Source organism: Olea europaea, chromosome 3, assembly GCF_002742605.1.
Source record: "Olea europaea var. sylvestris chromosome 3, O_europaea_v1, whole genome shotgun sequence".
In the NCBI taxonomy this organism is placed as follows: domain Eukaryota; kingdom Viridiplantae; phylum Streptophyta; class Magnoliopsida; order Lamiales; family Oleaceae; genus Olea; species Olea europaea.
In genome coordinates this window covers 1,598,083-1,621,194 of record NC_036239.1, presented here as the reverse complement: position 1 = coordinate 1,621,194, position 23,112 = coordinate 1,598,083, and the positions used below count along the sequence as shown (strand labels likewise).

At 37.0% G+C, this 23,112-nt stretch overlaps 3 protein-coding genes and 1 pseudogene across 9 annotated transcripts; all 4 read right to left on the bottom strand.

Moving 5' to 3' along the window:
- Positions 1 to 6,620: 6,620 nt before the first annotated feature.
- LOC111376647 lies at positions 6,621 to 10,643 on the bottom strand (annotated as a pseudogene).
- LOC111381362 (serine carboxypeptidase-like 35) lies at positions 8,191 to 9,059 on the bottom strand. Its single transcript, XM_023005141.1, has 3 exons — positions 8,895 to 9,059; positions 8,704 to 8,800; positions 8,191 to 8,504 (listed from the first exon to the last, which is right to left on the bottom strand). The coding sequence occupies exons 1-3, from the start codon at positions 8,935 to 8,937 to the stop codon at positions 8,402 to 8,404; spliced, it is 243 nt and encodes an 80-aa protein (XP_022860909.1). The 5' UTR covers positions 8,938 to 9,059; the 3' UTR covers positions 8,191 to 8,401.
- Positions 10,644 to 10,795: 152 nt separating the features above from the next.
- On the bottom strand, positions 10,796 to 15,189 carry LOC111381293 (serine carboxypeptidase-like 40). Of its 7 annotated transcripts, XM_023005108.1 has the most exons (10): positions 15,003 to 15,182; positions 14,766 to 14,840; positions 14,424 to 14,606; positions 14,205 to 14,312; positions 13,778 to 14,043; positions 13,442 to 13,687; positions 13,232 to 13,356; positions 13,031 to 13,126; positions 12,761 to 12,866; positions 12,326 to 12,643 (listed from the first exon to the last, which is right to left on the bottom strand). In XM_023005108.1, the coding sequence occupies exons 2-10, from the start codon at positions 14,770 to 14,772 to the stop codon at positions 12,494 to 12,496; spliced, it is 1,287 nt and encodes a 428-aa protein (XP_022860876.1). In that variant the 5' UTR covers positions 14,773 to 14,840; positions 15,003 to 15,182; the 3' UTR covers positions 12,326 to 12,493. The 7 variants fall into 7 exon arrangements, with proteins under 7 accessions (XP_022860862.1, XP_022860876.1, XP_022860868.1 ...); XM_023005100.1 differs by having other exon boundaries at positions 14,766 to 15,181; XM_023005074.1 differs by having other exon boundaries at positions 14,424 to 14,840; positions 15,003 to 15,181.
- A 799-nt stretch (positions 15,190 to 15,988) lies between these two features.
- On the bottom strand, positions 15,989 to 19,518 carry LOC111381333. The gene is made up of 6 exons (XM_023005119.1): positions 19,070 to 19,518; positions 18,400 to 18,635; positions 18,057 to 18,315; positions 16,956 to 17,135; positions 16,510 to 16,665; positions 15,989 to 16,402 (listed from the first exon to the last, which is right to left on the bottom strand). The coding sequence occupies exons 1-6, from the start codon at positions 19,097 to 19,099 to the stop codon at positions 16,229 to 16,231; spliced, it is 1,035 nt and encodes a 344-aa protein (XP_022860887.1). The 5' UTR covers positions 19,100 to 19,518; the 3' UTR covers positions 15,989 to 16,228.
- Positions 19,519 to 23,112: the final 3,594 nt, after the last annotated feature.

Sequence of the window (23,112 nt, the reverse complement as noted above, 5' to 3'; positions counted from 1 at the left end):
AAGTCCGGACCGCTTCTACGTATCTTACCGACACCGCATCTCTTTGTTGGCGTCGTAAGCATGCCGATGTTGAACATGGAGCTAGCAGAACTGATACTTGGGAGGAGTTCAAAAGGGAGCTAAAAAGGCAATTTTACCCGGAGAACGTTGTGTACGAGGCCCACAAGAAACTAAGGGAATTGAAACAAAAAGGGACCATTCGTGACTGTGTCAAAGAGTTCACGACCCTTATGCTTCAAATCCCTAGCATGCTGGAGGATGTCTTGCTATTCTATTTCATGGATGGATGTACCACATGGGTGCAGCAAGAATTACAACGTCGCGGAGTTAAAAATGTAGATGAGGCAATTGCAGTTGCCGAATCTTTGACGGAGTTCCAAAGGAATACGGAGTCACAAGCAAGGACTTTCAAACCAACAAAAGGGAATTTGGCAGAGGCAGAGGTGATATGCGAAAAGATAAGCAACAGAGTAAGCCGAACTGGAGGCCAAATCCCAAAGTTGATTACAAACCCGGTGGCAACAAACCAAATACTTGGCGAAAGGAGTATGATGATAAGAAGAGGGGTAATTTTGCTCCTCGTAGTTGCTTCATTTGCAAAGGGCCACGTCTCATGCGAGATTGCCCTAAACTTGGATCCTTGGCCTCTATTACGGAGACTCAACCGGAGGCTTCCCATGGCATGGAGGAGGGTGCAAGTCACATGAGTTCATTTCAACTTTTCAATGCTTTGAATGCCAAAATCGTTCTGGGGGCGAACGGAGAAAAATGATTGATGTTCGTACTTGTCGAAATCAATGGACGGCAAACACGGGCATTAGTTGATACCAGAGCCACACACAATTTCATCACGGAGGATGAAGCCCGAAGGCTTGGATTGAGTATTCACCATGGAGGTGGATTGATGAAGACGGTAAATGCAATCGCAAGGCCATTAGCGGGTGTAGTTCGAAGAGCGAAACTACGGTTGGGTTCATGGCATGGACCAGTTGATATATCTGTGGCCCCGATGGATGATTTCAAGCTAGTAGTAGGCTTGGATTTCTTAAGGAAGGTTAATGCTATTCCTATGCCTTCCTTTAGTTCGATGTGTATCTTGGAGAAGGGATCATCATGCATGGTTCCTACCATTTCCATGGGGATGGAAACACAACAACTTTCAGCTATGCAATTAGCGAAAGGATGGAAGAAGGGTGAGCCGACATTCATTGCTCAATTGTCGGTTGCAACCGAAGTCACCACAAATAATGATGACTTACCAAATGTTATTGCAAAGGTCCTTGAGGAAAATAAAGACGTGATGCCCAAGGAGTTACCAAAGAAACTTCCGCTTAGGAGGGAAGTAGACCATCGCATTGAGTTGGAGCCTGGTGCCAAACCCCCAACCATGGCACCTTATCGCATGGCACCTCCGGAGTTAGAGGAACTTCGAAAACAACTTAAGGAGCTTGTAGAGACGGGAAGGATTAGACCATCCAAAGCACCCTCTGGCGCCCCGGTGTTATTCCAAAAGACGCCGGACGTGACACTAAGGATGTGCGTTGATTACCGGGCACTAAACAAGGTGACGGTGAAAAACAAATATCCTATTCCATTGATTGCGGACTTATTTGATCGGCTTGGTAGCGCTAAATTCTACACCAAGGTTGATTTGCAAAAAGGCTACTATCAAGTTCGGATTGCGGAAGGAGATGAGCCTAAAACTACTTGCATTACTCTGTATGGTTCCTATGAATGGCTTGTCATGCCATTCGGTTTGACAAATGCCCCGGCCACCTTTTGCACCTTGATGAACAAGATATTTTATCCATACTTGGATAAGTTCGTGGTGGTTTACCTTGATGATATTGTCATCTATAGCAACACATTGGAGGAACATGTTGAGCACTTGAAAATAATCTTCCAAGTGTTGCGGGAAAATGAATTATACATCAAGAAGGAGAAATGTTCATTTGCCAAAAAAGAGGTGCATTTCTTGAGACATATCATCGGGCATGGTCACTTGAAAATGGACGGAGCCAAAGTAAAAGCAATCAATGAATGGGAGCCACCTACTGAGGTGACGGAGTTGCGGTCTTTCCTTGGATTGGTAAATTACTACCGACGTTTCATTAAAGGCTACTCATCTAGAGCAGCCCCATTGACGGACTTGCTCAAGAAGTCTCAAGGATGGGAGTGGATCGTGAAATGCCAAAGAGCCTTTGATGATTTAAAGGCGACGGTCATGTCGGAGCCGGTGTTGGCCTTACCGGATTTCAACAAAAGTTTTGAAGTTCAAACTGATGCATCGGATTTTGCTATTGGAGGTGTGCTCATGCAAGAAGGTCATCCTATTGGCTTCAAGAGCCGCAAGTTGAATGACACAGAGCGGCATTACACGGTGCAAGAAAAAGAAATGACGGCCATTGTGCATTGCCTATGGGTATGGCGTCATTATCTTTTGGGTTCCCATTTTGTGATCAAGACGGACAACGTGGCTACAAGTTACTTCCAATCACAAAAGAAGTTGAGCCCAAAGCAAGCTAGATGGCAAGATTTCTTAGCGGAGTTTGATTATGTGATAGAATACAAACCTGGAAAGGTGAATGTAGTGGCGGATGCACTTAGCCGGAAGGCGGAACTTGCGGCAATTAGTCAAGCCACGGGTACCTTGTTAGAAGAAATTAAACAAGGATTGGAGCATGACCCCATGGCGAAAACATTGATGCAAGCCACTCAAGAAGGAAAAATAAGGTGATTTTGGATTGACAACGGGTTGCTATACACCACTGGGCAACGGTTATTTGTGCCTAAGTGAAGAAATTTGCAGCCTGACGTGATTTGGGAATGTCATGACACCAAGTGGGCTGGACATCCCGGGATAGATCGGACATTAGCTTTGATTGAACGAGCATATTATTAGCCGCAAATGAGGGATCAAGTTGAGACATATGTCCGGACATGTCTTGTGTGCCAACAAGACAAAGTGGAGAATAAATTACCGGTGGGACTTCTTGATCCTCTTCTTGTTCCGGATCGTCCCGTGGTCACCATGGATTTCATTAGTGCCTTGCCAAAGTCTGAAGGGTTCGGATCAATAATTGTTGTTGTTGATCGGTTTTCCAAGTATGCTACTTTCATTCTAGCCCCTAAGGATTGCACTACGGAGGAGACGGCAAGGTTATTTTTCAAAAATGTTGTGAAGTATTGGGGGTTGCCGAAGCATATTGTAAGTGATCGGGATCCCCGCTTCACGGGGAAATTATGGACGGAGTTGTTTAAACTCCTTGGATCAGATTTACACTTTTCAAGTAGTTTTCACCCGTAGACGGATGGACAAACGGAACTGGTGAATGCATTGTTGGAGTGTTATCTTCGGCACTTTGTTTGTGCTAATCAATGGGATTGGGCGAAGTTGATGGACATAGCCCAATTTTCCTACAACTTGCAGAAAAGTGAATCCACGGGACATAGTCCATTTGAGCTTGCAACAGGGCGACAACCAACAATGCCCCACACATTAACTATGGTTAGTGATTCTAACCGAAGTCCCGGAGCAATCAAAATGGCTAAGTCATGGGGAGATCATGTGGACTTAGCAAGATCTTGCTTGAAGAAAGCCCGGAAGCGAATGATGAAATGGGCCGATGTGAGACGAAGACCATTGGAATTCAACATTGGAGATCAAGTACTTATGAAAGTGTTGCCTCAACAATTCAAAGCCTACTACAAAGTTCACAAGGGCTTGGTTAGAAAATATGAAGGTCTGTTCCCCATCCTAGAGAAGGTTGGAAGAGTTTCCTATCGGCTAGATCTTCCAAGCACTTTAAAGATCCACCCGATTTTTCATGTAAGCATGTTGAAACCACATAGGCCGGACTTGGAGGATCTAGGGAGGAACAAATTAAAGAGAACGCCTCCCATCGTCACAAAATCTTTTGAGAAACAGGTTGAATCCATTTTGGCGGATCGAATGGTGAGACGAAGAGGTGTTCCCCCTTGCACTCAATACTTAATCAAATGGAAGGGATTGCCCGAGTCCGAAGCTACTTGGGAAAATGAGGGAGATCTATGGCAATTTGAGTCCGAGCTTCAGAACTACATGGCGACGAGGGCGTCGCCAAATTCAGTAGGGGAGTGACTTACACCCCACGCGGTCGCGTTCGATCCGTCCCGATAGCGGTTGCAAAACAGCGTGGACAGCACGCTGCAGCAGGATGGAATGGGCAGAATGCAGGCTGCCTAAAATTGTGCAGTTTTTCATGGCGTTAATGAGGTTTTTCTAAATCCCGACCCAGCCATTTTGGAGGAAAAATACATGAACTTGCAGCGGGATATTTTGGGATGCAAGTAGGCAACTTGCACAACTTGTCCACTTGTGCCACTTGCAAGATATTATCAAAGATAAAAGCTAAGCACGAGTTGGCAAGAATAATATCTACTATGCAAGCTAAGATCGAGTTGGCGACAACTTGCAAGGAAAGTTGTAAGATTACCCACTTGAGGACAACTAAGCATGAGTTGTAAACAACTAGCACGAGTTGTGAACAACTAAGCGTAGGTTGTAAAGTAATGCCACTTGATTTTAAGGAGGTTTAAGTTTTGCCTATAAATAGAGATGGAAGTCTCATTTGTAAATGATGTAGAGTTAAGTGAGTTTATTCATTAGAGAGATTGTAAAGTTTTCCCTTTCATTTATATAAAGAAAGTTTCCCGACCTTACTTGTTTTTCATATATCCCTTACTTCTAAATTCTCTTCTCAACGTGGGTATAATTTAGCCTCCTTGGTTAAATTATTTGTGAGCGTGGAAAGGCTGACTTAACGTTGTCTCGTGAGGTGCGGGAATTGTCAAGCATTAAGGCCACACAATTCTAGTTGTTCGGGTGTAACGAAACTAGGTCCGTGACAGCGCACTCAGGCTGGTAACTCGAGACAACATGTCCTGCTCCTTGTACAGTCACAACTTTTAAATTTTGGTATTCAACCTCCAACCTAGAAAATAATGGGAAATTGAGTTAGGATGCTATCTTTAGCAGAGATTGACAAGAACTAGACATTGTTAAAGTTGCATTCAAAATAAGTAGCTTTTTTTACTTAAAAATAAGAAAAATAACGCATCAAAACATGCTCAGAACCGGTTTTTTCTCACCTGCCTTTCCAATTACTAGATATGGTGTAGCTGGAACAGTTGATAAAAATTAATAGTAGATAAAGAAGTTTTTTGTGCAATGGTATATAAAAAGTGATTTTTGAGATAGTAAAATTAATTACTTGCAAGAATCCCATGGTCTAGGAATTCCAGTGACATTGGCATGAAGTGCCTTTTGGACTTCGGGAGTGTTTCAGTTGGTAAAGACATAATATTACCCCGACCAAGGATCAAATCCTGAGCCGTGTTACTAGAGAATAATGGAATGCAGTGCATTAAATTTCCATTTTGAAAAAGAGAAAAATGTATAGTAAATCGAGATTTTAAAACATACTGTGGGAGCATTTGAAGACGAAGAAATACATAAGGGAGCATAAATATTGTAAAAGAAGATGTTGCATCTATCAGCATTCGCTTGATCAAGAACTACATTGCGGGCTGCTAATACAGCTGTCGATCAAGAAAAAATTGCACTTGGATGCAATTGCCTCATGATGTTTGTTGACCCCGCGAGTTGGTCCCTTTACGTGGCCAACGGTGAGCTATTCTACGCGTCCCTCCTTGCGTGCAGTAACAAACAGTTAGGCATATATGGCCAGTACCAGCGGTGGTGGTGGCAATCACATAAACTCCGACGATCAAGTCAGTTGACGGTGGTGGAGGCCGCGGTGCCGGAATGTGCAACACTCAAAATGAAGAGAGGAAAAAATGTATTTACTTGGGTGTGGAATGCTTACCTTGCTCTTGGCCAAACCCTTGGTATTTATTGGCAAAGGCACCGCTGGATGCGTGACCAATGGCAGACGCAGACATTTTGAATTGATGAGGCACAATCAAATTTGCAAAGAATACAAATTTACGTTCATTTTAAACATCACCAAGTTTGTAATCTTTTTTTTTTTTATCTCCAACATCATTTTCATCACTTTTATCTCGAATAATCTTTTCATTAATATTGTGATCATCAAAAGAAAAAGCATATTCGCGTTTAAATTATTTTTCCATCACGATTAATGAAAACAATCAACTCAAATGAAAAATACAAAACACGTAGCAAATTCTGAATATTATATTATCAACTCCATTCCAGTTCAAACAAAAACAAAAATCACAGCACTAATCCATTACCATAAAATCGCTAAAACAAGATAGAATTTGGAGGGCTTGAGGGAATCCCCAATTCCATTTCATAAGAAAATACAAAAGAAATAATTTTCTAAAGCTTCAAATCTGATTTTTGAGGTAACCCCGAAAAAAAAAAAGTCAATTTAAAGTTAGTGGGTCAAGTGACCCATCAAGACCCACCTTGGGTCCGCCAGTGTGCGTGAACCGTGTAATCATTGGACGGTACGATGCGTCTATGCGTAAGCGTCCGTCAATCGCTTCCCAGGTGGGTGGGCAATTAATTCTGCTGATTCTGAGTTGACATATGGCAGAAAACGTCACATCAATCATTTCTCAAGATATAAAGAAAATCTTGGTCAAAATATCTATGAAATTGGCGACGGAGAAGTAGTTCTATTTTTCTCCGCCAGGCCACGCCTCGATCGACTCAGATCGGCCCATGCACTATATGCATCCTCAAAATCTACATACGCATTCCCAATCTAAAATACATATCCTCTCGTTAAATGTTAATTCTTATAAAATGTTTACTAAGTAAATAGGGAGCAGTAATATTTCAGAAAACTTACAGCTATTCATATTAAATTAATGACAGCTTGGTCTGGGATTTTATTCTTTTTGAGGATTAAATCAACAAGTTGAGGCACATAATGACTGGCATAACTCCCTCCAATTATGTAAAAATCTCTGATTTTGTACGCTGGAAATCTTTTGAACCAGTTTATTAGAAAGGTATATGAATCTGCTGCAATGCTTTTGTCTCCATTATAGATTGATGTATTCGAGTAAGAAAATCCAACCCCGGCTGGGGATTCCAAGTAGAGAACATTTACAACTGCATTTCAAGAAGCATAATCTGGTGTTTGATACGCAGTATTATAACATACTAAGGCAGAAAAATAAATAAGATTTTAGCTTTTTTCTTGGTTGATACAGTCTGGCTGGGGATTCCAAGTAGAGATCATGTAATATCCGATTGCTTGTTTGGTAGCAGAAATAGGACTGGTCCTGGAAAAATTTAGGCGGCTGAAAGGGCATATTCAAAGCGGTGTGCAAAATACGCAGTATCATGGTGTCCTTGCAGCTTCTTTTTCGGTCCATCCTTAAAAAACTTAATTGTTGTACTTGTAAATCTAATCTCATTTTGTAACTGTGTGGTTGATAGGAGAAATTTTATCTTGATCTCTGTGTTAACAATAAATAATTCATTTGTGTTCTATGCATACATATAGCTGCAAATGAAACATTGGGGTTATAATAATATGAAAGCTTCAACTTCTCAACCTCGTGCAGTTCAAATTTAATTTTTACTAATCTATCTTGCAATTTCGTGTCTTCAACTTTTGATGTGATATATTCTCTACCCGTTTTCTTTGGAAGATTCTAAATCTGTCAGTTCTGCTAAATCTGGTGTGGATGCTGAAAACCCCATCGTGTTTTACAAAAGAAATGTGTGATTGAAAAGTTGATGAAAGTTGTGGGTCCAATGAAATGTATGATTAAAATTAATTATTGAGTTTGAACTTGACTTTTTATCGACTCTTCAAGCTTTCCCACACAAGCACTTACTATAATTGGGATAAGAGTGAAAATTGGGTCAAGTCATCCAGCTCTAGGGTGGCAATCATGTCATGGATTGGCTTGCCTTTCTAGACTTCACAGTTTGTTGAACCTAACAAACATTAATGCGAACAAGTAGCATCTGAGTGCAGCAAATAAAATTATACTTTTTCACATTCTCATTTTCATTCATTCACCAATTCAAATAATTTATTTGCCTTGGTCTCGACCTTATTTAGCTCTGCCCGGAGGAAGCTTTTCCTCTAAGTAAGACGAGAAGAAGGTTACTGCATTCTCAGGCTGGTAACTAGGGACTAAATATCCTGCTCCACTCCACAGTCACAAATGTCACATTCTGGTATTCAACGACGTAAACTCCAACCCCAAATTAATAAGACAAATCTTCTTAGGATGCTATAATAAGTAGAGATGGACAAGTGTTAAAAATTACTTTCAAAATAAGTAACATCTTTTACTTAAAAGTAATAACCAAAGTACAAAATATCTTTTCAAAACATGCACCTTTCTTACCTCACCATGGAGGTACCAAGGGAAATATCTTTTCAAAACATGCGCCTTTCTTACCTCACCATGGAGGTACCAAGAGTACCATGGAGTCTTTACTGCACCCTGAGTTTTTTAGTGAATACTGAGTTGCTGTTACTGAGACTCTACCATCTGTATATCCACTGAAATAAAGGTAGTTAACATCGGTCACTGAAGAACTGCATTGTTGATTTGCACTTAATATGTACATCATGTAACATAATTATAAATATGTATCATAAATTTACAGTCTGTATCTTTCCTAGCTTATGTAAAGGAAACGTAGTTAACGTATGATAGTGGAGAGAAAAATGCAGTTGAAATAAGCATATAGGTTCTTACCTGTAGATCCAAATGGGAATTCCACTAGCCATCAGCTTCTTAATTTTGGGTAATACTGTGTCCCGGCATGTTCTTCCAATTATAAAATATGGTGTCTCTGGAGTAATTGATCAGAACAAGTAATGAATAAGGCAGTTTTCCAATGAAATTGAGTCCAAAAAAGTGAGTTTTCAGATGGAGAACTGTAGTACTTGCAAGAGTCCCATGTTCTAGGAATTCCAGTGACATTGGCATGAAGTGCCTTCTGCACTGCAGGCGTGTTTAGGTAGGTGAAGACGTAATCCTCCGAGCATGGATCAAATCCTGAACTCTGTTTCGGGAGAACATTGAAAGGTAATGCATTGAATTCTATTCAGAAAAAGAAAAATAAATACATATATATATATATATATATACACACACACACACACACACCCCGAGGGAACATCTGAAGACAAATTAGTACACAAGGGGGTATAAATATCGTCACGTAAGATGTTGCCTATCTGCTTTATCACGAACTGCTTTACAGGTTGCTGATATGGAGTTTGACGAAGAGAAATTGCACGTTGAAGCAATCACCCCATGATGTTCATCCGACGTCATAGCTTGTGTCCAGAAATAGTCATAAAAGCCATTATCCTCATCCCCAAATCAATATATGCATTCCCAATCTGAAAAATGTTAGTTATTGGTTAATGTTTACAAAATAAAATTGGCAGTGTAATATTTCGTGAAATTAAAGCTTTCATTGTGCACTGGTTATGTAAAAGCTTGTGGTTTTGTACTCCTGAAATATTTCCAATCAGTTCACTATATATGAATCTGCTGCAGTCTTTTTATCATGATAATCCATTGATGTATTCGGATAAGAAAATCCGACACCAACTGGGGATTCCAATTAGAGAACATTTGCCACTGCATGTTAGTTACAAAGTATTAGACCGTACTAGACAATACAATAAATAAGTTTAACATCTTTTTTAATCCACATTACCAAACATGTCGTCATAAGTGATTGTTGTTTTAGAGATGCAAGTACTCACAATTGTTCCAGGCATATTCGTTATACCATAGAGTTTTACCGTTGCTGTTCACTCTGAATGGTCCTAGATCTGTCATTGCACCACCTGAAAAGGATGAGCACGCTGGACCTGCAGTCCCAAGTGTAGCAAAATGAGATTGTGAAAAGAAAATGCTATAGATTGAGCCCTAATCCATAACTGTCAAGAGCAATGATAGAAACAAAAACAACCATAAAATGAAACCGAGCTAAGAACACATGGACTTAGAGTGGTTCAATACACCGCAGGTTTTCAAAGAAGAATACAAATTTGTTTCATTACACTTTGCGCACGGAAACTGCCTCGTAGTAGTGTCATATTATAGGAATATTAGGGTGACCTACTAAATTTAAGATTTCCAAATATACCCACGTAATGAATGCAGTATAAATGCAGTATGATTAGACTCCATTTAGTCCAACACAAAAATAATTGTTGATTCATATTAAAAAAACAACCTTGTATGCTTAAGAGTATCAAAACTGAGACTTACATCCATTTAGCCACAAAACTAGAGGTTTGTTAGAAGGGGCCGCAGACTCAGTAGACTAATAAAAGAGTGCTTGACCAGCCTTAGGATCAATGGTCACATAGCCCTAATACTAAACAAAGTCCACTTTTGGTTTCCCAAGCAACATAAACCGATGAATACTCGGTCGACGCATTCTCATTAGGATAATGGACTGGATCTTTCATGCCACAAGCCTTAATCATTTCTCGTACGGAGTAGTATCTTCTGACGCATAACAGAAGTAAGAAAAAAAAAAGATTTACCAACATAAATCTTGAAATAAGAAAATTGGACTTCTCCAAGAATGAAACTTGTATATTGTTCAATGATGACGGAAAACGTTCCAAAAGCCATTAAATAGACATTACAAGAAACCCTAAAACATAGAAAAAAAAATAAAACGTTCAAAAAATAACGAAAATTCAAAACGGGAAATACGGAAATTAATTATTCGGAAGCCTAAACGAAGGAATTTGGCTAAAATCCCGAGATCTCGGATCCCGAGTCCAATTTCTCGGGCCGTTTCCAATCAACCTGCTAAATTTTAGCCCATTCCGACACCGTCGCGACAAATGACAAAATTGCCCCTAGTGCAGTTTTTCTTTGATAATTTTCTGTCCAACACTTCTTCAAACTCCAAAGTTAGGTGTCATATATCATCTTCTCCCACCATAACATTGAATATTGATGCCACAAGGCCTAAAACAGAAAGAAATAAAATAATTGCCCCTGTCATGCTTTGCTGATCAACAGGTCTTTTCATATCAGTGGTAGAATTATTCTGCCTTCATATAGGTTCTGTAACACATAAAAAAAATTATCAAATTATCAGAATTTTCTCTTACTCTGTCAATAATACCTATGAAAAGATCTTTCAAAGACATTTAGATATTACAAAGATAATCTTTAACATTAAACTATCATGCGAAAGAGAAGACGCGACATTAGAAGTTTCACAGCTGGCCTAGTTCATGCCCGGTTTTGCTTAACTTAATGTTCTTTTGTTCTGTTCCATGATTTTATAAACAAAGATGGTGCGGTCTTTTAACACGTGTATAGTTACCAGACAATGTGCAAAGGAAGATTCATTAAGTTTGACTGAATATGCTTGTAATAAATGCATTTTATGTTAATATTTGATTCTAATGGCTCAATTTGCTTGTATTGTGCTGAATGAACTAAATATGAACATAGAAAATTGACAATTTTTGTCCTATATGAACTTTCTTTGGCAGAAAGGAGAGTGTAAATACAAAAATCTATCATGTAAACTTGACGATAGATGGAAATTTTTTGGGTTAATTTATATGTTTACCAATTTTGGTACAGAAATGGGACTGGTAGTTTGAAAAGATTAGCGTCAAAGATGTTCAGAGCATCTCCAACACAATCGCCGATTGCAAAAATATTTTTGCCACAAAAGCAAAATAGGAATTGTCTAAAAAAATTCTTATCCAGAAAGTTGAAAGGGACTCTGTCAAGTTAACGTGGCGGAGAAAAAAATTCACATTGTCTAGACCACCGTACAAATTCAAAGGCTCAATAACACTTGTTGACTTGGCAATTTATTTGATTCTCCCAAAGCATTGGATATTTTCTACACTTTCATTTTACACCTCTATTTTGTAGTAGGCTATCTAGAAATATTTACAACGCTAATATACATTCATCAAACAATGAGACTCACCCACGAATCATGTGTTCCACTATTAATTTATCACAAGAATGCAAATACTAGAATCAAGAACCCGATTTTAGTACTCAGATGATGAACAAAATAAAAGTTCAGTATAATTACAATTATAAGAAACATTCCTCAAGAGTAATGTCTTACTTTTCCACTTTTACAAATGTTCCATAACATTGATTAATATGTTTATACTCCCGGAGTAAATTTCAAAAGTGAAATTAAGTATTTCTTGCTGAAAATAAGTTTATCAACAACTATTTTTTTTTTTTTTTTTTGACTAAGTCAGCATCAAAGTAATAAAGGAAAAGAGTAGAACAACGCTTCAAAAGATACCATTCTTGTAGTTTAGATTCTAACTATTTGATTATCATCAAATAATTTATACTTCACAATTTGTTGAATCTAACAACCTCAAATATTAATTCGAACACGAAGCATTTCACTACAGCAAATGAAATTATACTTTTTCAAGACAACGAATATTGAATACTTGGTAACTTTAGTCATTCACCAATAAAAACATTTTATTCGCCTTAATCTCCATCCTTATTTAGCTCTGCCTGGAGGAAGCTTTCCCTCTAAGAAGGATGAGAAGAAGGTTAGCGCGCGCTCAGGCTGGTAACTCGGGACAAAATGTCCAGCTCCTCGTACAGTCACAAATGTCAGATTCTGGTATCCAACTACATAACCTCCAACCTTGAAAATAGTGGAAAATTTGAGCTAGGAGTTAGTTCCAAAATAAGCAACATTTTTCACTTAAAAGTAAGAAAAACCTAACTTATGCAAACATGCTCAAAGCTAGTTCTTTCTTACCTCACCATGGAGGTACCAAGGATACCATGGAGTCTTTACTGGCGACCCGAGTTTTGTAAGTGAATACTTAGTTGTTGTTACTGGCACTCTACCATCAGTATCTCCACTACAATAAATTCAGTTAAAATCATTCACTAAAGTCCCACATAGTTGATTTCATTGTATGTATATAATAATGCTCAATTTTTCTAGCTTAAGTAAAGGAATTATATAGTTTAACATATTACAATGGAGATAAAGTGCAGTTGAAATAAGCATGTAGGTACTTACCTGTAGATCCAAATGCGAAGTCCACTAGTCATCAGCTTCTTAATTGTAGGTAATACTGAGTCCGGCATATCCTTCCAATTAAGAAATATGGTGTCGCTGGAATAATTAATCAAAACAAGTCGTGAATAAAGCAGATTTTCGAAGAAATTGCATTAAAAAAAAAAAAAAAAAGTGATTTTTCAGATGATGAATTTGCAGTACTTGCAAGAGTCCCATGGTCCAGGAGTTCCAGTGACATTGGCATGAAGTGCCTTTTGCACTTCAGGAGTGTTCAAGTAGGTGAAGACATAATCCCCTGAGCATGGATCGAATCCTGAACTCTGTTTCTAGAGAAGAATGGAATTCGTCCATTAAATTTCAAATTTCACAAAGAGAGAAAAACTTATTGAAAATTCTGATTCTAAAATATACCGAGGGAGAATTTGAAGACGAAGAAATACACAAGGGAGCATAAATATCATAAAAGAAGACGTTGCCTCTATCAGCATCTGCTTTATCAAGAACTGCAATACAGGCCGTCGATATGGAGTTTGATGAAGAAAAATTGCACGTTGATTCAATCTCCCCGTGATGCTCATCCGACATCATAGCATGTGTCCAGAAATAGTCATAAATGCCATTATACTGGTCCTCAAGATCAATATATGCATTCCCAATCTGAAAATCATGTCCTAATGTAAATTTGTAATTCTTGATAAAAAGGTTTACAAAGTAAAATGGGCAGCCTTATATATCAGGAAAACTTACAGCAATTCCTTTTAAATTGATGACCGTTTGGTTTGTGATTTTGTTTTTTTCGAGGATTAAATCTGCAAGTTGAGGCACATAATGACCGGCATAACTCTCTCCAGTTATGTAGAAATCCCGAGTTTTGTACTCGGGAAATCTTTCCAACCAGTTCACTAAAAAGGTGTACGAATCTACTGCAGTCTGTTTATCATCATAATCCATAGATGTATTCGAGTAAGAAAATCCGACGCCAGCTGGGGATTCCAAGAAGAGAACATTTGCCACTGCATTTCAAGAAGCATAATGTTCATAATGAATTACTTTTTGAAATAAATAGTAACACATTTGATAAGCAGATTAGACCATAATGGACATTATGATAGACAAGATTTTTCGATAATTTTGTCAAGTGCTGATTGCTAGTTTTAGGGATGTAAGTACTCACAATTGTTCCAGGCGTATTTGTTATACCATAGAGTTTTACCATCGCTATTAACCCGGAATGGTCCAAGTTCAGTCATTGCTCCGCCTGCTACTGACGAGCACCCTGGTCCTGCAGTCCCAAGTATGGTAATAATGAGAGTCCTAAGCAAAAACGAATTCAGAGGTATGAAAAGAGACAACCTGGTATACTCAGAATTGCAAAACTGCCACATGAACTTACCTCCATTCAGCCACAAAACTAGAGGCTTTCTAGAAGGATCCTCAGACTCACTAAAATAATAAAAGAGTGCTCGACCAGCCTTATGATCAACAGTTACATAGCCCGAATACTGAGCGAAGTCGACTTTTGGTTGCCCTGGCAACATTATGATCTTGTCAGCTTCCTTCAAACCCACCTGGGGAGCTACATATACCGGTGAATAGTCATCCTCAGTACGATAATTCATTGATCCTTTTGAGCCCCGAGCCTTCATCATTTCCCGCAGAGAATAATATCCTCTCTCACCATAACATTGTACAGAGGCAACAAGGCCTAAAAAAGAAAGAAACAATACAAATTCACCTTTCATTCTTTGTTGTGCACAGCTCTTTTTTCAACAGTATCAAGTCATTCTCCCTTTATATTGGTTCTGCAACACTAAGAAAGTGTCAAATTATCAGAATTTTCGCTTATTCGGTCAATAGTACATATGAAACAATCTTTTAAAGACATTTAGATAGTACAAAGATAATCTTTAACATATGAATGTTTCATTATCATCCAAAAAGAAGACACGATACTAGAAGTTTAACAGCCAACCGGCCTTGTTCATCCCTGTTTTCGTCTAACTTGACGTGTTTTATTCTGTTCAGGCATCTACAGTAACTAACTACACAATGTCCAAAGGGACGTTCATTCAGACTGACTGGATATGCTTGTGGATAAGGTTTACCTCAATCGTATAATCTCTAGAAAAAAGAAATAATAAATAAATAAATAGTCATTTTGTATTTTCATCCTAATGCATTTTATGTTCGTCCCGCATAAAATATAATAATATACGGTTCCTATGGCTTAAAAATGCCCGTCATTTGCCGAATGAAGTAAATGTGAAAATAGAAAAATAATATTTTTCTGTCTTATACGCATTTCATGGTCTTCCTTCTGTTTTATAACAAACTGAAAGCATGGTAGCAACAATCCAAGAGCAACTATGGATATTCTTCGACGAAGTACATCCGTGTGGTTAGAGAAAGGCCATTCCAATGGCTGTTCTCAATCCAATGTGGAAACAGGGTATGTTCGCTATACCTTTCATGACTCGTTTAGGAAGAACCAATTTATGGGGAAATTGGAGTATCACAAGAGAGACTGTAATGAGTCCAGGGATTTAGAGTTATGAAAGTGTAGTTGGGACACTTTCGAGCTTATAGAAAATTTAAAATATTAAATATTAAAAAGAGAGAGAGAAATATTTATCCTCACTAATAGAAATTCTGTCGCTTATAGAATTTTTGTCAACAATTGTTAAAACAAAATTGCTTTCTGTTACTGAGTTTCCTCGGTAATCACTGACATTTTTCACGTTCACCAATGATTTTCACAGACTATGACACGAGCTTTCAAGATTTAGTAAAAAAATCTTGTCTGCGAAACTTACCCTGAAATTTTGGCATTAGCGATGGAATTGTCCATCACTAGTACCAAGTTTTCTAGTAGCAACTGTGTTCGTTGGTTGAGCCTGTTATTTCAGGCCCTTTCTTTCATGTTACGTTGGTTTAATTGGTAGTTGGCATATAAATATCTTAGGAACAAAGGAAAAGTACAAATTTCATTCTTAAATCAACTCAGCTACAATAGATCTCCAGTGTCGAAATGAAGTGATATCTATAACTTCTAACAGGAAAATGCAAAAGCAGCAACGTGCCTTTAGCCAAAATTTCAACAGGGAGTTGCCCTGTTACCTTTCTTTAGTTAAAGAATAATGAATAAGCTATATGCCAAAAAAAAAAAGCTCAATATACACATGGCGTGCATACACGTATTTATATCTTGTAATCCTCCTGTAAATAGCTTTCATAATGTGTTCCTTTAAGCGTCTTCTCAACGTCCCCCCAATTTTCAACCTGAGATGACAAGGACCCCCGGTGTATCTTCACCTGACGACTATTCAGGTTCCTTCGTGGAACCTTTAGAAAATCCTGAACATCCATCAATTTCTGAAGAGAGAAAGAGCACACACAAAATTGAGTACAGCAGAAAAAATGGGTGCGTATTTTCTGCCACATGATATTAGATGTCTGTAACATGATATTAGATGTCTTACAGTTTCGTTCTTTATAATGTCCTCGTAGTAAAGGATCAAACGTCGAGTGCTCTTGAAATATTCTAAAGATTTCATAACCATCTCATCCACCTGCCTCAGATTGGGTATCAGCAATGTTGTATTGAGTGTAGGTTTGTATCTAGCAAGTATCTCGGCCTGCAAAAAGAAAGTATAGTTTAACTTTCAAAAGACAAATATAGCCCCTGTTTTTTTCTCATTCTTTCCTCATTAAAATGAAAAATATGACTGTTATTCATCACATCAAGCCACCAAATTTGAATTTCTATCTCTTGTGTAAGGCCCATAACGACTATATTTTTCATTCTCATTTTTACAAAAATGAGAAACAAACGCCCCCCATAAATTTGCTTCTTTCTTTTTCACACATATGTAAGGCCGTGGCATAGATGGAGAGACACAGAGAGAACAGCATGGAAGATAAGTACCTCGTGGGTCGAATGAACATGAGATTTGTGTGTCCCATTCAGCAGTTTAGCATTCTGATCATAGGAATTAGCAAGTATTGAAATCATTCGGCGCAAAAGATTTCTTCTGAAGAGAAAAATTGCTGAAACACCTTTAGTATTGAAGTATTTCACTATTGCTTCGTGATGTTGCATTAAACCCTGCAACAATTCGGAAAACGTTAAGGAATGCCTTGGCTATTTCACTCCTAGATACAGAGTAAATCCTTGTGAGTTTACAGTTGGGAGATAAGTACATTGTAACAGCCAGAAGCAAATCAAAGTTCTAACACAAACTTAATTACCCAAGTTGGTAAACCAAGATGTAATGTAAAAGGGGGATTGAAGGGCTGGAAAATGTGGATGGACATAGCCTCCCCCAAGCCCCATCCCTACCTCCCAACCTAAAAATGAAAATAAAATGAACAAACCAAACATCCACACAGGAAACTGAAGGAAAGGAATCAAGTTGATGAAAAGGTTTCTGCCCTTGTGCTTTGTCTTTAATGTCATGAAAATTAATTACAGTAGCCCTTATCCCTCGTAGAGAATTATTATGATAATCTCAAGAAAATGGGGATTAATTATGGGACCACAGGTAGGTTTCTCCTCTGTACCATACATAATCAAATATCTCATTACATGCTATCTGCAAAGGTTCGAAAAACTTTAGTATGTGAAAATTGCAGTTACAGTACTCTAAAATAAAATAAATGAACTAGAATATTCTCAAGCCGTAGATATAGAGACAAAATATTTTGATTTGGTAACAAAAATAGCCATAGAAACATGAAGGCGTGAATCTTCAGGTGAATACTCATCAAAAATCTGTAAACATCTATTAGATTGGCTAGTCCTTAACAGCGGTTGTACCATTTTATTTCAATCTCTATAGTTATCAGACAGAAGTACCCACAAAAGAGTAGTTACATATTCATATTAACTAAACAATTTGCTCAATACTTATCAAAATCAAGTGGAACGTAACTATTGTCTGCAACTCTGCATTTAAGTACAAACTATCGCCAGCACAGATGTTTATTTCATACGATAGAAGTCGCAAAATTTGGAGATGGTACTCACCTGATTAAGCATCCATTTCAATCCAACGGCAGCTGTACACTCATTCTTGGAGGCACTAGTAAGCCAGTCTAGATTATAGATATTATCCAGAGTTTTCACTATTGTCGATACATTACTCCTCCGAACCTTAACCGAGAAGATTTCCCCATTAGAGCTTATGTTAATATGACTGTTCAACAATGTCTCAAACCATCCACTCCCGGACCTTTGGGTGGACAGAATTGCAAAATAACGCACAGGATTGCATGCACACTCGGACCTAATTAACCACCAAATACAAATCAATAAATTCGACAGTGACTTACAGCTGATTATTGGAATGTAGATATTTACATTGTCTTACCTGCTGAAAGTCTTCGGCTTGGGAAAATGCATGTAGGGTTTTTCTGAAGGTTCGACAATTGGTGCTTCACATGGCCTCTCAACCACTTGAACTTTCAATAGACGTTCACTGGAATGTGCACTATATTGCCTTAGACAAACTGAACATATATAAACCCCGCAGACCATCACAAAGATTAAAACCACCATTCTCATCACCAGGGGATTTCTCTTCGGATTTTTTATAATCAAGCTATCCTGAAAATTGACCAAATATCATTTCGTCAAGAAAAATCCGTCCACATCGTCCAACATAAATTTCCAACAAACAATTCCGCCGCTGCTCACCTCCATTGAGATTGAAATATTAACCAGGTGTAAACAAGAAAAATTCTAAAGGGGTCTGGTATTTAATCAAATTTCTAAAGTAAGGGCTTGATTTGATCATTCATATCCCATCAAACAACAGTATTATAACTAACATTAATTTCATTTAAATCCTCTAAATTTAATTTTGCAAGCCCATCAAAGATGTGAAAGAATGAATCGAGAAAACTGAAATCTGGGGGGTTGCCTCAATTTGAATGCTCGGACATTAGAAAAACCTAAACTGTAAGCTAAATGAGTACATAAATTTGAATATTCAGGTGTCCAGATCAGGAAAACAAGCTAATAACTGAGAATACACGTACCTTAGAAAGGAAACAGAGACCGTCAGCCATATTTTTTCCACTTTTTGCTCAAAGATTCAAATTTTCTTAACCCTTTTCTTTTTAGCTTTATTCATCATGTACCCTTTATTTCTCTGTACATGCACTAATCATATATATGTATCTATAGAGTGATAAAGTGAAAAAAAAAAAAAAACCTAAAAAGTGAGCTTTTTGTCTTGAAGAATAGTATTATAATGAAATCAACCGTTGTCAATCCCCTTTTCTCATTGTTTCGCTTTAAGATTTTCCTTCAGATTTACACCTCTCTCTCTCTCTCTCTCTACTAATTCGCGTTCTGTTTCAGTGAATTTCAGTATAATGTGGGTTCTGATGTGGAAGGATCTGAATCCAGGCGTCGGATATGCAAATACGAACGAGGACAACGGTATACGACATTGTCGTACGAGTTGATTTTGTCAACCGTTGAATTCAATAATGGACCTCACGTTTTCATCGATGTTTTCAAATAGGATTATGAGTAAATTGAAGAATTTGATCCTAACCTTTGAAAAAATTGCGATTCTGTCCCCCAACTAATTTATGTCTGGCTCTTGTCCTCAATCTTATATAAATTAACGGAGCTGGTCCTAAAGACGGTTTTCATCCATTTTTGCTATCAAAATGGTGTAAAAAGATAACATTGCACATAAAATCAAATAAATGAAAGACAAGAACTTAAAAAGAAAAGAAAATGGAAAGTCCAAGTCCTACAATCACATACGTTATTGTCAATCATTACCGCTAATTTCATCTTTATCATAATATTATATTTTCCTTATAACCTTAAAACTTACATAACACAAATACAAACATAAATAAACCAAGTATGAAAAATTAATAATTTATTTATACAATTCATTCTCCCTCAATTTCATAATGAATGCCTACTTGCCGTTGAAGAGTTGGAGCAGTCAATGCACATAGTCAAACGTGAACGTAAGCTTAAGAGGTAGCTACCTCAAGATCGAAAATATTGGTAACCTCGTTTAAACACTCCATAAAATATTAATACATGAATATTCACAAGCTGCTGGTTAGTCTTTCAAGAAATCGAAGTGACTCTATGGCTCTAGGTAGGCAGGGGTGCCTGTGGTGTTGGTTTTTTTGTTCTTCTTTATTATTTTTTATTATTTTTATTTAAAATTATGGACAGTGTCTTTTTACACTGACTTTACCAGCAAAAACGGATGAAAATCGTCATTGAGTCTAAAAAATGTAGGACTATCTACTAAGTTATAAAAGATTGAGAACAAAAGCCACATGAAAAATTGAGAGGGGACAAGATCGGTACCTTGGTCAAAGCTTGGGACCAAATGTACAATTTACCATGAACCATTTCTTCTGTGTCATTAATAAATTTTTAATTGATTAGAATTGGACAGGATCTCCATGTATAGCTATTATATGCACATGAGAATCACCGCTATGTGTCTATAAGTAGAATTGGTTCAATCTCAATTAATGTTATAAAATGAGAGTTTAAAAAATGTAACTTATCAGTGGATAATATTTTAAATAGAAAACTAAAAATATTTTTACTCTTTTGAGTAAATTATTGGTCGACAGTATTATTAAAATGAATTTTAAAAAATTAACTTATTCGACGATAATCTACGAATTGAGGATGCAAAAGAAATTTTGGAGATATCAATTTACATTCAATTTTATACCACCATTGAAAATGCTCTCAAGTGATTAGTCGTGTGACAATTAATGCTATAAAGTGATTTTCAAGTAAATAATAATAATAATAAACCATAAATTCTTAAGTTTAATTCTTTGTTTCCCAAAGGTTGACTTGTCGGGGGATCACAGTAACAGTGGCAGATCATGAATTTATCTGGATGGATCCATTTGAAGTAGGACGAAAGCCCAATAATGTAGGAATTGGTTCAAATAATTAACCAAAAATTGGAAAGTGAAAAGGTGTGTAAAAGTGAAAAATGAAAAAGGTGTGACTACGTGTCAACTTCGACCAAATATTCGGATTTGATCCGATGGTCAAATTACAAAAGTAAATAGACTAACTTATTCTACTCGTCGAGTAAATCGTCGTGGCATATTTGGAATCTTGAAACCAATTCCGGATGAATAAGAAATTGCGGATCAAAGTTGGAAGAAATGAAGTGTTGTAATTTTTCGAAAGGATGCAGGTTTTGGCCAAGTGTTGCAACTTTTTGAAAGTATTCATGTTTTGGCCCACACTATTTCATTTGCACCCTTTTTACATCTATAAATAGAACCATATGAACATGATTTTGGGTACACCAATTGCATTGAGCATTCATTCTTCTCTTGTAATTCTCTCCTTTCTAATTCTATAGCATTTTCATGCATTTCCTTGGTAGAGAGGGAATTCCGTTCAAATTCGCTGGTCAAAGTCATTTGGAGTGCTCTTATGGCTTGACGTGGTCGTTGTATCTTGGGAGATGATTGTCGAAAAACTGTTAGCACCGATACGGGACAAATTCATCTTAAGGACCAAGTGTCAAACACTTGCCTCGACCAAAAATTCATCACTTGCATCTTTCTTCCTTCATTTTTTGATTTCTCTTAATTATGACTTGATTTCAAAAACTGATTAAAATTATTTACATATTTGTTCTGCGAGATTTGATTCAAAGAATAACTTACTTTCGTTCAAGAATCGAAAAAAGATGAATCCATATTCATGCATTCGGATTCGGTAAATATTATTATTTTGCTTCTCAAATTCTATTTTGGTAAGTCGAAATTACGTTTCGATTTCACGCAAATAAACGGCATGCTTTTATGAATATAATATGCACATAATTGGTGTATTCCCCAACAATCTTAAGATGAATTTTGTTGATTTTCTCGTGCGTTTTATATTTATGTTCTTGGAAATTATATAGTGTGCAATTCTGAAAATTGTGTATAAAGATGTGAATCTGTAAACTGTCAATTGGTTAAGCACTTAAATTAATGGTATATATGATATTCCAAATAATTGTACTTGCTGAAATTGTGATACCAATTAGAAAGTTGGCAGTTTTAATTTGCTGGCATCTTTTAATTAAACAAGTGGTTTGTGCATAAGGAATCTTGATTGGGTGTTTGTGCACTCATATTTATGGTTCTGTTCTCCATGAAATAGAATTTGTGCAAAAATAATTGGAGCCAGAATGTCTTAATATATTCTGATGAATTAAATAAAATGTGCATGTTGTTGAAGGATGTTTCTTGCCACATTTTTGAAATGACATGAATTGGTCTTTTACCATAAGTTGTGTTACCGAATAAAATTGCCTTGCATACAAACGAGTGCTTACATGAAAAGATGCATATTTAATGAATAAGTTACTGGTTTGATGATATTAAATAAATTACACGAAGGGTTGCTTCAATTTATTTAGTAATTAATTACTTGTGCAATTGTGAATTTAATTAAGTTGTAATCGCCTCAATTAAAAGTAGCCAACTACTATATGTCGTCCATTCATTAAGAATATGATATATGATTGCAATTGATGCATGGCTGCTGAACCAGTACGTTTCTTTCCAAGATGGTTTATTTTTAGACAAGTGAATGGGGTTCTAAAAGCAGTTTACTAGATGACAACAAAATATGGAAATGCGTGGACCTCCTCCATGAGACATTTTATAAAATAAACTTATACAAATGAATGTTTAAATATTTGGAATATATGTTGCTATTCCTACACTTTGTTCATGATGAATTGGATATTGTTAAAACCAACTCGAGCCCAATAATGAATGGATGGTGTAACACCCCGACCCTTTGTGGACCGGAACGCTACTTACTTTATTTAACTAACCGGTGGTTTAGTCATAGGAGAATATGTTTTAGCGGAAGCTTAATTTTTACAATAATAATTTTAACAACAACCTTTCGAATACTTTAAATAAAAGACTGAATAAAAAAATGAAACGTAATTTATTTGAAGAAAACACAACTTGTTCTCACGTTCAGCGTTATTCAAATACTTTAAAGAAATAACATTGAAAACGTTCACAAAAATAAATCTAAATAACTTGTT